At 30.2% G+C, this 16,342-nt stretch overlaps 2 protein-coding genes across 4 annotated transcripts; both read left to right on the top strand.

Moving 5' to 3' along the window:
* Positions 1-6,801: 6,801 nt before the first annotated feature.
* Positions 6,802-7,496, top strand: LOC120166748 (transcription factor PRE6-like). The gene is made up of 2 exons (XM_039175963.1): positions 6,802-6,958; positions 7,326-7,496. Exons 1-2 carry the CDS (start codon positions 6,833-6,835, stop codon positions 7,476-7,478), a joined length of 279 nt encoding a protein of 92 aa, XP_039031894.1. The 5' UTR covers positions 6,802-6,832; the 3' UTR covers positions 7,479-7,496.
* A 5,536-nt stretch (positions 7,497-13,032) lies between these two features.
* LOC120169174 (binding partner of ACD11 1-like) lies at positions 13,033-15,475 on the top strand. Of its 3 annotated transcripts, none has more exons than XM_039177390.1 (5): positions 13,033-13,122; positions 13,325-13,475; positions 13,583-13,658; positions 14,624-14,734; positions 14,835-15,475. In XM_039177390.1, exons 2-5 carry the CDS (start codon positions 13,360-13,362, stop codon positions 15,264-15,266), a joined length of 735 nt encoding a protein of 244 aa, XP_039033321.1. In that variant the 5' UTR covers positions 13,033-13,122; positions 13,325-13,359; the 3' UTR covers positions 15,267-15,475. The 3 variants fall into 3 exon arrangements, with proteins under 3 accessions (XP_039033321.1, XP_039033328.1, XP_039033333.1); XM_039177397.1 differs by having other exon boundaries at positions 13,076-13,122; positions 13,358-13,475; XM_039177402.1 differs by having other exon boundaries at positions 13,091-13,122; positions 13,346-13,475.
* The last annotated feature ends 867 nt before the right edge of the window (positions 15,476-16,342 follow it).

Here is a 16,342-nt window from a genome sequence, read left to right as displayed (position 1 = left end):
AATTTTAAAAGATACGACTACACCCATCCGTCTTCTCGTTGCATCCTGCTTGAGTTTGTCTGGGGTTTGAACAACATCAAATGGTCAGCCGTCTGGGCAGCAAATGGCTAGTGTCGTGGCTTTGTCAATTGTGATACATATTCATTGCCCAACATGCCTCCCTCCCTCTTCTATTATTATTCACTCCTTATATCCATTAATTCAAATTTTTAGTAAAATCCTATTATTTTCCATAATTTATTACTAATATTTTCATTTCCATCTATTATCTTTTAAAATGTTATTTATTATTCATGCCCTTTCAAAAAAATTACCATCCATCATTTTCTATCAGTCAATTGTTAAAGGTTTTATTAGAAGTTGTTGTTGAACAGAATTATGAATTTTTCTCATTCTCAATATTAGTATAGCCCATAATATAATGAAAATGTCATTACCAACAATAACGATTAAAATATAGTCCAAATTTCAAAATCAAATTATAGAAAATTAATAAGGAAAAAAGTTTAGAAATTAAGAAAAAAACTGCAAAGTTTAAAATCTGTTTATCCCAATTTATAACAATTGATTAAAAAAAGATGACACGATTTTTTTTAAGAATTATGATCGGGGACAAACGTAAGATTTAATGTCATGGGTGTAAATCTTTAAGAAGTTATATTAAAAAATTAAAGGGGTGTGAAATTACATAATTTCAATAGCTCGAAATTAGATCATAAATAAAAATGCAAAGAAAATACTTAAATTATATGAAACTTTGAAATTTTTAAGAGGTGCAACTGTCCCCAACACTCCCTCGATCCATTTCTAGTTGTGCTTGATTAAGAACGGATGTATAATTTTATATTTGGGGGACAAGATTCTAAAACTTTAAACGAACTTATAAAATTCTAGGAGGTAAAGATATATTTTTAATAAAATAATCCACAGAAAAAAATTTAAAACATATCGTAATTTTAAATTTCCAGGGGAGCGATTGGCTCACCCGCCCCTCAGTACATACCTGTGCTTGATAAACATCAATTTTGAAAGATAATGGATGAAAAATGAAACATTAGTAATAAGCTGTGAATGAGAAATACTATTTTAAAAAATAATTGATGAAAATGAACTTTAGTAATGAATAATAGACAATAAACGAATTTTACTTTTTTGAATAGGAAAATGTGAAAGTTTGGTTACATGATTTCACGTGTAAAATTATTGACATTGATTCTAGCCAAACTTTTTCCAAATGATTATTATTTAATTTGAACATAAAACTTCCATTAACTTAATAATTTAGTATGTTTCTTTACATTAAGCAATTAATAATGCAGTGGGTAAGTATTTTTTAATATTATGACATAATTATAAGATAGTATTTGTTCACAGACTTTTAATAATTTGATAATGAACGTTCATACTCATGTATACTCTATGCTCGAACCCAAAACTTTGAGAAATAACAATAAATCTCTTAATCATTGAGTTCATTTGATTCGTGCCGTGGTTAAGATTTGTTTGAGAAGTTGGGGGTAGAATTTAGTCCTTACCTTGATGGCTGCCGATTTTGATGCAGAAAGTTTTGGTTTGGGAAGTAGGATTTTTCAACGAAAGCACATGGAACACTACGATTACTTCCCACGCAAAAACACAAATTTAGGACGACTCCGTCATTCATTAACAAACTAATGCTTTCACCTCATCTCATATTTTCTTAATGCATGCTGTTCTCAAAGGTGAGCTACGTCGTTTCCCACGACTTCTTTTCAAAACACGAGAATAACAATGTACTGACAGTCAAATAGTTATTAATTGATATTTTTTATCAACGGAGTATGATTTTACGTTAAGAAAATAAATTTATAAAATTTCAAGGAAGAGCGAACCTATAAAATTTTAGGAAAGAACGAAAATAGATTTTTAATTAAAAATATAAAAATATATCTAAAATTTTATTTTCTTGTTAAAAATATAGTATGATCTACTGTTGCAATATTGATGCTTTTTTACTATATATTGATTTCTATCGTGGAGAATCCCATAAATTACATTATTGAAGGATCTTATTAAAGTTTTTTTTTCCTTTTAGAGAATCCTATTGAAGGTTTTTAATTATGTGTTAGGGTGATTTTTAACTCCATGGAAAGTTGACCTTGTCAAAACCCAAGAATAAATTGTTTACCATAGCTAAAAGAATATGTTTTGCAGTGGTAGGTACATATGTATTTGAGGATTAACATTGAAATCTGAAATTTTTTTATTTAGTTAGGGATGGACACGTGGTTTTTTGTTAGAGGGGGCAAGCTTATAAAATTTTAAAGGGGAGACGAATTTATAAGATTTTAGGGGAAAAACATATTTTTCACTTAACATACAAAGAAAATATCTAAATCATATAGGAATTTAAAAATTTTAGGGGGCAACCGCCGCTACTCACCCCTTCTAGTTCCATCCCTTATTTTAGTGAAGGTACCCACATTGAGATTTTGTTTGTGTCCACCTCATTCAAAAATTTTATGTTATTAGCAATGTTATTAAAACCGGACCGGACCGGTCGGTTCGACCGGTTGAACCGTGAACCGGTGGCATGTCCGGTCCGATTAACTCCCAAAACCGGATTAGCACAGAACCGGCTGAAAACCAGGAAAATCGGGGTGAACCAGCTAAAAACCAGTTTGAACCGCCGGTTCACTTTTTTTCTTTAAAAAAAAATTAAACCAAACGACGTCGTTTGTTCAACAAGCCGAGTCAAATTCGAGTATTGTTGAGCTCAACTCGAACTCGAAAACTTTAAAAGTAAGCTCAACTCGACTCAAAAACTCACGAGCTAAAAATTATCAACTCAAAATATAATATTAAAACTTGAAATCGAAAAGGCTCGAACTCAAAAAAAAATTTAGAAGTTCGATTGAAGCCTAAAATTTGAGCTCAATTGAAGCGAAAGAATAGTTTGCTTTGTGCTCACCAAAAGGCTCCATGATTTTGAATGTCAAATTACCTCTATTATTTATAGAAGTAGTTGGGATGCTCTTCTATGTTTCTTAGCCATATGGGATTGTTTTGTTCTCATATTTTTACTCTTTAAACTTTTGGGATACTCTTCTATGTTTCTTAGCCATGTGGGATTGTTTTTTTTAAACAATTAGACCAAATGACATCATTTGTTATAATTTTTTTAAGCCCCAATTTTATTTTTTTGATTATAGTTATATAATTATATTTATTATTAATATGTTTTACCTTAAATATTATGTTGTTGTTGATTTGAATCATTTTGTTTCACTTGATTTTATGGTTTTTCATTTATACATGTTATGACTTGTGATATTTTTATACCTTTTAATATTGTAAACTTAAAAAAAGTGTTACATATATATTAATATTGCTTTGAATATATAAAATTAAAAATATATATTATTTTATATAAAATCCAGTTCAACCGCGATTGAACCCGATTGAACCAGTGAACCAGTACCTTCACCGGTTTAATGTCCGGTCCGATTTTAAAAACATTGGTTATTAGCATATATGTGCTCACAAGGGCGTATCTAGGCCTAGGTTATTGCCCATTCCATGCCAAAAAAGGGTAAATTACTTATTTAGTTATCCACTTATTATTTAGTTTTTATTTTGGTCTTCCAAATATTATTTTTTTTAATTCACACTTAATGTTACGTTTTGGTTATATTTTGATCACTCATTTTAAAAATATTAGCGGCGATGTTGATGTGTCATAATAAGATAATGTCACATCATGATTGAAGAATAATTAAAAAAATATCATGTTAACATCAATGTTAATTTTTTAATGGTAGGTGGTCAACATAGAACCAAAATGTAAGGTTATATATGATTTCGGGGGAAAATAGTTGAGCGACTAAAACATAAATTAAGTAAAATTTCAAGCCGAATTTAAATTTATAAAGTTCAAATATTTGAAAATGAAAATAATGTCGTTTTGGTCTTTAGCTAAGCAATTTGATTATTTTTGTTTTGGTTCTTAATTCTCTTTTTTCTTTTCAGTTTATCATTCGTTTTAAGTATTTTTTACGATATTTTAATTACATGCTCCTCAAAGATGTAAAAAGATAGGGTAAATTATCTATTTGATCACACACCTATTACTTAGTTTCTATTTTGGTCACCAAATTATTTTTTTTCAAAATCACACCTAATGTTACATTTTGGTTTTATTTTGGTCATACGCCATTAAAAGATTAACGGTGATGTTGACATGTCACCATAAGATAATACCACATCATCATTTCAAAATAATTTTAAAATGTCATGTCGGCATTATAGTCAATTTTTTAACGATGAGTGACCAAAATAGAAACAAAATATAAAATTATGTATGATTTCAAAAATAATAATAGTTTAATGACCAAAATAGAAACTAAAAAATAGGTGGGTGGCCAATAGGTAGTTTACCCTATAATATGTGTAACTTCACTTCCTCTTTTTGACTATAGATTTTTTCTTTTCTCAATTTAATCCATTGTTTAATTCAATTTGATCCTTTGATTGTGACTCTTTGTAAATTATTTCTTCTCATTAATTCTTTGCCTCTTTTATACTCTCATCAATATATTGTCCTCAAAATCTCTTCTTTAAATAATTATATTATAAATGTATTATATAATTTTAAATTTAATTGATTTATCAAAATAATATCATAAATCTTACACATGTGAAAAAATATTTAAAAAATATATTTTTATATTGTATATGGTTATAAAGACTGGTTTAAATTGAAATCAATCGATATCATAATATTATAAATAGTTATATTCAAATTTAAATAAAAACTTTAAAAATATATTTGATTTTACTCAATTTTTGTCAACACGATTTTATTAAAAAAATTAAATAAAATTTAAATAATAATATAATATTAATAAATTTCAATAATTTATTTATTTTTAAATTTGACTCAGATTGCATTTTTTGAAAGATGTACATAATATCACATGCATGGATTATGAGAGGAGACGTGGCAAATAGTGACCAAAATTACGGGGGATGGGAGGATTGAGTGGATCGTAGAACGTGACTCACAGAGCGGTCAACAAAGTCGCTACCATGCCCTTACCTTCCCCGATTAGGCTACCTCTTTTCCCTATTCCTTTTTTTTTTTCCGACTTTCAGACCCCAACGACTTACCACTAATATTGTAAACAAATCTAATCGAGTTATTTACGATATATCTTATCTCATTTATAATCCTATCCATCACGTTAATTCATTCTCCTCTAATTATATATCCTTTTATTTTCTGAGATTTTAGTATTTTATAATTATATGGGTCTTAATTGCATTTGAATTCGGATATAATTAAACATTTAATTAAAAGTAAAATTCTTACAATATTATTTTTTCCATCCATAAAATTTACATATAAAAATTTGATCAAGGTATATTAAACCCCTTAATCTTTACCATTTAACTCAATAAATGTTGATCACTATCTCAGCCGAATAGGAAAAAAAATCAATTAAGGAAGGAAGATTTTGTTTTTCAATGAAATTGAAAAATTTTGAAAAACAAATAACGATATTAATGTATTATCTGATAAATTAAGTTTTAAATATTAAAATGTTAAATTTAAATGATAAATTTATTTAATATTTTACTTAAAACTAAATAGGGATAGAATTAGGTTATTTTATAAATATAAATTTAAAGCATAATATGATTTTAAGAAATAAAAAAATTAAAAATATTCTTCATTAATTGACAAATAAGTCTCTAATTTTTTACTGAAAATTTATAATTTTGAAATATTAAATTATTGAAATTAATATTGTTTTAGTAAATTAATTTTTAATAGGTTATTAAACATATTCTTAACGAAGTTGAACTCTGAAAGGAGAGAACAATAATATTTTTTTGAATAAGGGAGGAGTTATTGGGATTAAACTTAAGATTTGATATTATTTAAAATTTAAATGATATTCTTTATCAGCATACCATAGAATTAATCAACTAAAGAAATATTTATATATAAAAATATAGTATATTTCAAATATAAATAAGTGCATAACGCTGGCTTGCACGGCAAATAGACTGAAAGGAGGGCCTCGTAGTTGGGTGATTATATGGAGCAGATCACATCTTGCCCTTAACTCGCTTGCTTTTGCCTACTACCCCAGTTTGGGGACATTTTTGGCAAGGACAGTATGGCATACATTTCTCAATTTCCCTTTTTGTTAGACATAATTTCAATCATGTTGCATTCTAACCCTAAAACTATTGGCACGTTTGCTTGTCTTTATTTTTTAATAGATTGAAATAAACTACTAGATAATATATGTTCATAAATTTTTCTTAATTATTGATAACGCATACACTCTGCAAATGTAACAGCTCGACCCGATACATCAAGAAAGAACAACACTCTTTTTAACCAATGAAAGTCGCTCAATGAATTCACATTTAATTATCTTTAAAATAATATAACAAATCATTTATTATATAAGTATTTGTTAAGGATGTAAGTAATTTGATGAAATAATGGTAAAAAGAGGAATTTGTTTTCATAGCAAAATCTAGTTTTCAATGGAAATGGTATCTTATCTTATTCTTACCCTCCAATCTCTAAATGACTGGCGGTGAAAATCATATCAAGTGGACGAATTTTCTTTCCTTTTCTTGTTTCCCCTTCTTCGGTGCATGCACACTTAAAATAGCCAACCCTATTTAAGAAGCAGCATAACCCACGTAGTCTTCCAAGCACTTCTCTTTTCTATTTATTCTTAACCCTATTCCCGTCCCCATTCCCATTTTTCATAGGTTTTGTCTGCTGACAACTCCATCAAGAGTTGCATATATCCTCAGTTTAAACACAATGTCAGGCAGAAGATCACGTTCCAAGCAGTCAAGTGTTTCCAGGATCACCGACGATCAGATCGCCGATCTTGTTTCCAAGCTGCAACAGCTTATCCCCGAGCTTCGTCGACGCCGCTTCAACAAGGTGCCAATCACCACCACCACCACTCTTTCTACATTCTTCTCCTTCTTCCCACTTCCCCTCTATTTCTCTCTCTTTCTTTCTACATTTGAAATTCAAAAAATAATAAAATAATGAATAATATTAAAAATAAATCCTTTCTTTTGTGAGGACTGGGTTCACTTTCGTAGATAAGTCTTGCATATCCCAAAGCCTCATATCTAGGAAACAAGTTGAAGGTGTGGGACTCAACCTGTTCCTTTTTAGAACGTCATGTAATCTACAGCCCATCACACTCAAATATATCATCGAAAACTTAATTTAATTTCATGTTCCAAAAAATCTCATTACGGGCTTAGCTTAATCATTCTTTTTTTAATTTTATATTCAGGTATCATCTTCCAAGGTCTTACAGGAGACTTGCAACTATATCAGGAGCTTACATAGAGAAGTGGACGACCTAAGCGACCGGTTATCCCAGCTGTTAGCTTCCACAGACAGCGATAGCGACCAAGCAGCCATTATCAGAAGTTTACTTATGTAATACTAATAATATTCAGCCTTCAGCACAGCACCTTCGGTTTTTACTTAAAAATATTTCCATGTCTAAGGATTTGATGCTGTTTCATCAGTAGTAGTAATGCAGATTGCAGAGAACAAGGATATGATTCTTGTCATCTACAGACTTTGTATATTATTCAAGTCTATTTAAATAATAATTAAGCACGATCAGTGCTTTATTTCCTTGAACAAAGAGAGAAATTTGTTATATTTTGAAGAATATGTTGGTTCAATGAACATGGGAATTGGCAAAGTTTCAAAGTACGTTGTGTTTTTGTGTTAATGGAGGACTGTTTAGATATTGAGAAGTGGTGGAGCCAGAAAGGTCAGCCTCAAAAGGCTGACGGGAGTCGCTGACACGTGATTTTGCGGCACACCAAATTCTGCTCCAGCGTCCTATGCCATTATCGATAACCATTCTTTTCGACTAGTTTTGCATTTTGAACCCGTGAATTCGTCATACTTGGTTTTCAACATATTTAATTTATTTGGACAAAATCAGCCGTCAAATTTATTTTCTAAAAAATAAATACAGAAAGAAACGATAAGGGTTATTGTCAGACATCTGGAACCGAAAAATATTTAAAACGATATCAATATAAAATAATACATACGAGATATAAGATTTAACGTGATTTGGTCTTATTTATTTCTACTAATGAGAACAATAATAATTCACTATAGATATATAGATATAATCTCATGTATCTTAAAATTCTGTACCTATATCGAAATATGAAATATCTCAAATCACTCTTTCAATATCTTTACAACATAAATCTCAAAAGTTACAGAGATCACAAAAATATTATATCTCTCTAAAATAATTATTTCTCATCTAATTCTAAAGGCTAAGACATATTCTGTATTTATAAAGTTGAATGTTTGATCACCGAGAATTTTTATTCCATAATAATTATTGTCTAAAATAAGTAATATTTATTTGTTAAATAAACTCAATTACCAAATAATTTTGAACCACTAAAATTATAATAGAATCTAACTTAATTATTAACTATAATTTAGGTTAAAATATACAATTACAAATTCAGAACATATTTTAATATAAGAAAAAATAATCCATTCAAAGAAGTCAATATTATAAGATGTGTCTATTTATGTTTGGTATTGATTAATTTGGTTTGAAATCGATTAATTAACCGAAATCGTTAAAAAATTTATGTTTTGCATCTGTTTTGTTTTAGAGACTTTCGGTTTAAGGATGTGTTTATTGTTTGGTTTTAACTGAATTAATTGATCGAATTGAAATTTAGTTCAATAAATCAATTAGTTAATTAGATGTTAACTCGGTTAATGGTTAAGAAAACTTTTAAAGTTTGGTATTGATTATTTTAGTTTGAAATCGGTTAATTAACCGAAATCGTTAAAAAAATTATCTTTTGCATCTGTTTTGTTTTAGAGACTTTCGGTTTAAGGATGTGTTTATCGTTTGGTTTTAACTGAATTAATTGATCGAATTGAAATTTAGTTCAATAAATCAATTAGTTAATTAGATGTTAACTCGGTTAATGGTTAAGAAAACTTTTAAAGTTTGGTATTGATTATTTTAGTTTGAAATCGGTTAATTAACCGAAATCGTTAAAAAAAATTATGTTTTGCATCTGTTTTGTTTTAGAGACTTTCGGTTTAAGGATGTGTTTATTGTTCGGTTTTAACTGAATTAATTGATCGAATTAAAATTTAGTTCAATAAATCGATTAGTTAATTAGATGTTAACTCGTTAATGGTTAAGAAAACTTTTAAAGTTTGGTATTGATTAATTTGGTTTGAAATCGGTTAATTAACCGAAATCGTTAAAAAATTATGTTTTGCATCTGTTTTGTTTTAGAGACTTTCGGTTTAAGGATGTGTTTATTGTTCGGTTTTAACTGAATTAATTGATCGAATTAAAATTTAGTTCAATAAATCGATTAGTTAATTAGATGTTAACTCGGTTAATGGTTAAGAAAACTTTTAAAGTTTGGTATTGATTAATTTGGTTTGAAATCGGTTAATTAACTGAAATCGTTAAAAAAAATTATGTTTTATATATATTACACATATATTTTAAGCTCAAATCCTTTAAGAATTAATATCCAACTATTTTTAATCACATTAGATTATTAAACTTTTAATAGCCAATCAAAATTTTAATCTAAATGAAGAAAAAATACTTCTTATAAATTTAAATTAATCTAACTAAAAAATATTACAAAAGATTTCGATAAATTCAGATAACTGAACAAATTAACTAAACTTTATATGATTTCATTAAAAAAAATTAAAAAAAAAATTAGTTTGATTAACGGTTAAAAAGAAAAATATAAATTAATAAAATTTAAATAATTTAATGTGATCGGTTAACTGAACTAACTGATTAAACACCATACTTTTTTTCCTTGTAACTTGCTTTATTTTGAAAGGCCCAAAGTGCATTTTCTGTTTAGGGCTTTAAAGGGTAGGATTATGTTAATTTTTAATGTTTTGCTTATTTACATTGGGTTACTCACCTGTTGGGTTATATATCCTTGATGAGACTTGAGAGCTGCAAATGCAATAGCCTCTAAATCACCTGTTCATTTTTTTTTTAAAAAAAAGGCTTAAATGTATTATTATTTCTTAAAGTATATTATTTGTATCGAATTATTTTTTAAAAAAATTGAGACATTTTTTCTCTAAAATTTAAATTGTTACTTTATTTGTCTCAAATTGTTAACTCCGTTAAAAATACAAGGGTAAAAATTATTCTTATGATTATATTTTGGTAACCAAACTATTTTTCTCAAAAACCGTCACTAAATTTAAGTTTTTATTCCCAATTCAATTTGATTTATTTTTTTATATTTATAATATATAAAATTTATTTATATCATATACTTTTTACTCGACACGTAAATTTAATTTATAATAATAAATAATATTATTTTTTAGTACAATAAGCTGAAATACACAGGATTACATCCTTAACACACCATCCCCTCTAGCGTCTGCCTCTAACAGAGGTCTTAATTCTTCTGGTGGATATGTGAAAATGGAAAATTTATTTTCTTGACCCGTCGCTATATTAGCCAAACAGTTCATACACTTATTCTCTTCTCACCATATATGTCTGATCTTACAAACTCAACCTTCTCTTATGATTTTCTTACGATCATTTACCAGTACATTGCAATTCTCTTATAAAAAATAATATTATAACGTATGCAATAAATATTATATTAAATTATTTGTACATAAAATTTTAATAAAAGAAATGCTAAATATTAAATTAAAATGTCATGAATAATTTAAGAAATAAAAATATGAACAATTTTTTTTTTGGATAATTAAAATTTTATTACCCAAGAATGCAGTAAACTGCTACAAAACAATCCAATCAAGGAACAAGAAGGAAACCTATTTACAACAAAAAATTAAACTATACCCCATTGATTACAAAGTGTTAAATTAGTGCTATCTAATCTATTAACATTCCTATTACTTAGTTGAGCTCCTACAATCTCCTTAATGGAATTTAAAATTTCATCCTCTCATTTGGAGTTCCCTCTAAGCAGTCTTCGGTTGCTTTCCTCCCATATGAAATAATTGAAGGCACACCAAACAAGCTTCAAGATAGTTGTCAGAAGAGATTTACCTTTCCATGCATTGCACGCCCAATCAAATAAGTTAACCCAAGTCAAAGAATGTCTGCTCAAGCCAAAGAGGTGTAGAATAGAGCTCCAAATGATAGCAACCATCTTGCACTCAACAAAGAGATGGTCTGTGGTTTCCAAAGCTTCTTTACAAATAACACATTGCCTATTATTTACTAATCCAAAACGTTAAAGTCTCTCCCTAGTTGGAAGTCTATCCAAAATTATCATCCAGGAAATCATGTTATGTTTAGGGATATGAAGGGGAAACTAGATCAGTTTTTGCCATGGGTTTGATACCTTTGGTCTGAACCTCTTCCCAAATTTCTTTAGCATTCTTTGCTCCTGTTGACAAAACTGGTCGAGCAACATTTCGAAGCTTCAATTAAAATTCTTCTGATGCACCAACTAGAACTTGATGTTTCTTCTATGAGCCAGAATTCCTGATTCTTGATTATGTAATTATTGATCCAAGCTACCCACAAGGAGCCCTCCCCCGCAAGAATATTCCAAATAGGGTGTAACCTACATGATTTATTTTATGTTTTGATGTCCTTAAGATCGAGACCTCCTTCAGATTTTGGCAAGCAAATATTTTCCCAACTAACTCTGGCTCCAGCAGCAGAATTATCATAACCTTTCCAGAAGTATCTAGAGAAAAGCTACTCAATCTTGTTGATAATATATTTTGGCAAGATTAATTGCCTGCACCAGTAATTAGCAACATTGAAAAGGACAGTCTTCACCAGTTCAAGTCTGCCTGCATAACTCAAATTCTTTCTTGACCATTGATGAATTCTGGACTTGATCTTGTCAATTAGGACCTGAAAGTCTTTTTCAGAAAGTTTCCTTGTGACGAGGGAAACCCCCAAGTATCTAACAGGCAAGCAACCATGTTTGAATCTAGAAAGTTTAAAATAGTCTCAAGATTATGAACTGAGATTTCTGTAGTGAATAATTCGCATTTTGCAGCATTAAGCCTAAGACCAGATAATTCATAAAAGCAATCCAGGACTGTAATGACTCTCGTAATAGATTTAAGGTTGCCTTTGCAGAAGATTAATAAGCCATCAGTAAATGAAATGTGAGTGAGGCCTATCTTCTTACATTTAGGGTGGAAGCCGAACATCCCTCCAGTAGCAACAATATTGAGAATTTTGGATAAAACGTTCATTGCAAGAACAAACAAAATAAGGGAAAGAGGATCACATTGTCTAATTCCCTTAGCACCCTTGAAGTAGCCAATCAAGCTTCCATTGAATGAGATGGAATATCTCACATCAACATAGCAAGCTTCAATCCACCCAATGAATTTACTTAGTAACTCTAATGCCTTAAGTACAACAGAAATGAAGCCCCAGTGGATTGAGTCAAAAGCCTTTTGGAGATCAATTTTCATATGAACAAATTATTATTGATTTATAAATATATGTTTGGTAAAATTAAAATTTCACACTTTGAATCAAATTTTAAAAATAAATCTTTGGATATGCTTACAACTCTAAAGCAGGAGCTTCCATTCAAGCATCCCTTTTCAGTTTCTCATTATGATCTCTCTTTGGATTTGCATCCACTCCCTCTTTTTTTTTAGTACCATACAAATTTTCGATAGGGTCAGTAGACATCATTAAAATATGATTTTATTATATCCAATCAGCATATTAATATCTAGCTGAGACTAGCGTCAATTTTTCAATAGAAAATGATGAGTTTCGAATATATGAATAGTCAAATGATCATTTTATAACTTTTAATAATTAAGAGATCATTTTATAACTTTTAATAGTCAATAGAACATTTGTGAACTTTACCAAAAAATTATTTATTCTAATGAACGGGTGAAAACTACCCAAATTGGATCAGAAAATAAAAATGGGCTGAAACCGCCTTCAAAACTAAAGTAATCACCAAACCATGAGGGACTAGTAAAACCCCGGTTCACGCGCTCCTCATTTCCTCCCCGTCATTTGAAATCTCAATCTCTAATCTCTTCAGGTTCGCTTTTTTTTTCCCCTTAATTATTTTACGAAATTAATTATCAAATTAACTCTACTTTTGTGCATGATTAGTTACTAACTGTTCTTCCATTCTCCTATTTCCAATTCCATCAATTTAATTTCAGTTCATTCTCATGATTCTTGAATTTCTGTATAATTGTCTTGTTTTAAAGCTCAATTTTCGTGATCTTTTTGACTAGGTTGAAATCCTCGATCAGCAGTCTTTCTTGTAGAAATGAATGATTTTGGATATACAGTAGAAGTGACTGGCCTGTCTCCCAAAGCTACTGAGAAAGATGTTTATGATTTTTTCGCCTTCTCTGGTGCCATTGAGCATGTTGAAATTGTTAGGTACTTGGAACATTCCATCATAATTAACTGTGTTGTTATATTTATCCTTCCTATTTGCATATTCTTGAAGGTAGTCATTTGGGTTTTTTTTTTTTGGATGCAAGCAGGTCTGGTGAATATGCAAGCACTGCCTATGTGACATTCAAAGATGCTTATTCTCAGGAGACTGCTATCTTGCTTACTGTATGTATTCCGATTATTTCATTCAGAAGCTTTAGATTACCTTTTAGATTATTGCCTTCAGGGCAGCTTTCATCTTTGCATCTATAAATCTACCTATTTTATCATGAAATCTATTGCCTACATCACTTTTCTGGTATAAGTAAAGGTGAACTTTATGTGACTGGTGTAGACTAATCGAGTATGAAATGGATACTATCGAATTGATTATATATGAAATGGATTCAAGAGAATATATATCTGCACTTTATGGGAGGCGTTTTAATGTATTGAACTTGTAATTGTAGTTTCAAAAATCGATATTACATGGCAAATCGATAATAAGTGAATATAAACAATTAAAAGAAGTATTCTACTTTACCAACTACCAATTGGTCTAGCAGGATGATGTGTTGGTCTCTTAAGCAAGGTCAGTAGTTCTAATCCTGATATTGAGAATGGTACAAATATGGTTGAGAGTGTCGTCCTTATAATGGGTCTCAGCAGTACCAAATTTTGATTAGTCGGCCAATATGTTAGATACTGGTGATTATACTAAAAAGAAAGAAGTATTCTACCCTGGTTCAATAGTAGGACTATTACCTTGAACTCAGAATATGTCCATTCATGTTTTGAGGAAAATATATCATATTGGATTTATACATGTACAGCTTTTTTCCTGCAGTTATGATCCTGGTGTTCTTTTTAAAACTGATGATTATCCTGTTGATGTTACTTCTGTTGTGTGATCTCTTTATCTCTGTCTTTTATTGCTATATCAACCTTTGGGCATTTTAACCTATGACTGCATCAATTAACCTTTGAGTGAAGTATATCTTATTGATCTATTTAGTTCCATTCCTTTTCACATGCTACTATTTGTTTTCAGGATAATATTGGATCTAATTCATGAATTGTGCTTCCCACTCCATCATGATGATTGTTTAATCTGTTTGTATTTTTACTCTTAGAATATCTTATCATTGTAGGGTGCGACACTTCTTGATCATCGTATATTCATATCGCGCTGGGGGCAATATGAAGAGGAATTTGATTTTACTGGCCCTTCAAGAAGCCAAGAAGATGAAGCAAGTTCATGGGTAAGTTCACTTATCTTTTTTGTGCTCCTGAATTGATCCTTGTGAATTTTAATTTAGTAAATTGTATTCTATATTCTCATTTGTTTGCCCCCTTTTGTAGCAACCTCCACTAAGAAGCCAATTTGTATCTCATGCTGGAGAAGCTGTTTCATTCGCTCAGGATGCTGTGAAAGCCATGTTGGCCAATGGATATGTGTTAGGCAAAGATGCTTTAAGCAAAGCCCAAGCCTTTGATGAGTCTCATCAGGTTTCGGCAACCACTGCAGCTAAAGTTGCTGAACTAAGTGAGAGGATTGGCCTCACAGATAAACTTCGTGTGGGTGTTGGTGCTGTTAGATCTGTGGATGAGAGATACCATGTATTGGAGAACACTAAATCAGCCATTTCTGCTGCAGGAAGAACCGCTGCTGCTGCTGGAAAAACTGTAGTCAGTAGCAGCTATTTTTCCCAGGGAGCTCTTTGGGTGTCAGATGCATTAGAACGGGCAGCTAAAGCAGCAGCTGACTTGGGCAATCGCGGTGTTCATCAGTAATGTTTTGATAGCAATACATACACACAGTTCTTGGTTCTGTGGATAAGCACCTTCGCATATGTACTCAGTTAGCAGTTTGATGTTTATATTCATTGAAAGTTTGAAAATATATATGCTTTGTTGGGTATCATATCAATCGCTAGTGGATTTGCCATTACAATCCACAAACCCCTTGCTATGTAGTGGGCGACAGGATGGATTACGGAGGAAATGGGATTCCATTAGAGTTAGAAATTGATGTGGATACTCTATCATTTACTTTGTTGTGCCCTTAAAAGATGAAAGTGCTACCCTTGGCATATTGCAAAATGAATACACGGAAGAGTTAACTTGTGGTGGGAGAAATGTCACGGTTCATTTTTTTTTAATTTGGATGGAAAATTATAGTCAATGAATTTATAAAGAGAATAAAGAATAAACGATTTGAAAAGATAATTAATAGTGAGAGATGTTGAGAGAAATAGAGAGTCTAAATTCCTTTTTCTAGTTTTGCATAGTGAATTATAAATAAACACTTGGTGTTGGTATGAGGTTTATGGTGGCGATGATTATTTATAGGTTGATAAGTTAAGTAGATTTGACTATAACAAATCATGTAATCAGTTAATAAATATGTTTAGAGATTATTTTCGCTTGAAGGGTATAAAATTTTAAATATCTTTTGAAATTCCAAAAACTTAGATGAAAAAAATAGATAAAAACACAATTTACGCACAAGGTCAAGAGAAAATACAACAAATTACAGGTCTATTTGGTATTGTGTCAAATCCAATTGACCAAATGTACATGTTAAGAGAATATTAGAAAACATGGCGGCTAATATATCGTTGAATTAGTAAGGGTAAACTACACGGGAGACCACCAAACTATGATCATTAATCAATCTTTCCACCAAACTACTTTTTGTCTCAATTCGACCATCAAACTTTTTAATTGATTCAATCAGACCACTCTCCGTTAAAAAAAATCGGAGAGTCCGACATGGTTGTTATAAACTAACGGTGATGTTTTTATATTATTATTAATGCCAGCTGAGTACACACGTGGAAAACCAATAGGTTTTTTTCAAACAAAAC

The sequence above is a fragment of the Hibiscus syriacus genome, unplaced genomic scaffold, assembly GCF_006381635.1.
Source record: "Hibiscus syriacus cultivar Baekdansim isolate YM2019G1 unplaced genomic scaffold, ASM638163v2 tig00003041_pilon, whole genome shotgun sequence".
NCBI lineage: Eukaryota > Viridiplantae > Streptophyta > Magnoliopsida > Malvales > Malvaceae > Hibiscus > Hibiscus syriacus.
This window is presented reverse-complemented; position numbering and strand designations above follow the sequence as displayed.

What these genes read in the sequence shown, in the direction of transcription:
- LOC120166748 (XM_039175963.1), top strand. Translation starts at nt 6,833, where the DNA reads ATGTCAGGCAGAAGATCACGTTCCAAGCAGTCAAGTGTTTCCAGGATC. An exon ending in GTCGACGCCGCTTCAACAAG is followed by an intron (nt 6,959 to 7,325) that starts GTGCCAATCACC and finishes TTTTATATTCAG; the next exon opens with GTATCATCTTCCAAGGTCTT.
- LOC120169174 (XM_039177390.1), top strand. Translation starts at nt 13,360, where the DNA reads ATGAATGATTTTGGATATACAGTAGAAGTGACTGGCCTGTCTCCCAAA. An exon ending in GAGCATGTTGAAATTGTTAG is followed by an intron (nt 13,476 to 13,582) that starts GTACTTGGAACA and finishes GGATGCAAGCAG; the next exon opens with GTCTGGTGAATATGCAAGCA. An exon ending in AAGATGAAGCAAGTTCATGG is followed by an intron (nt 14,735 to 14,834) that starts GTAAGTTCACTT and finishes CCCCTTTTGTAG; the next exon opens with CAACCTCCACTAAGAAGCCA.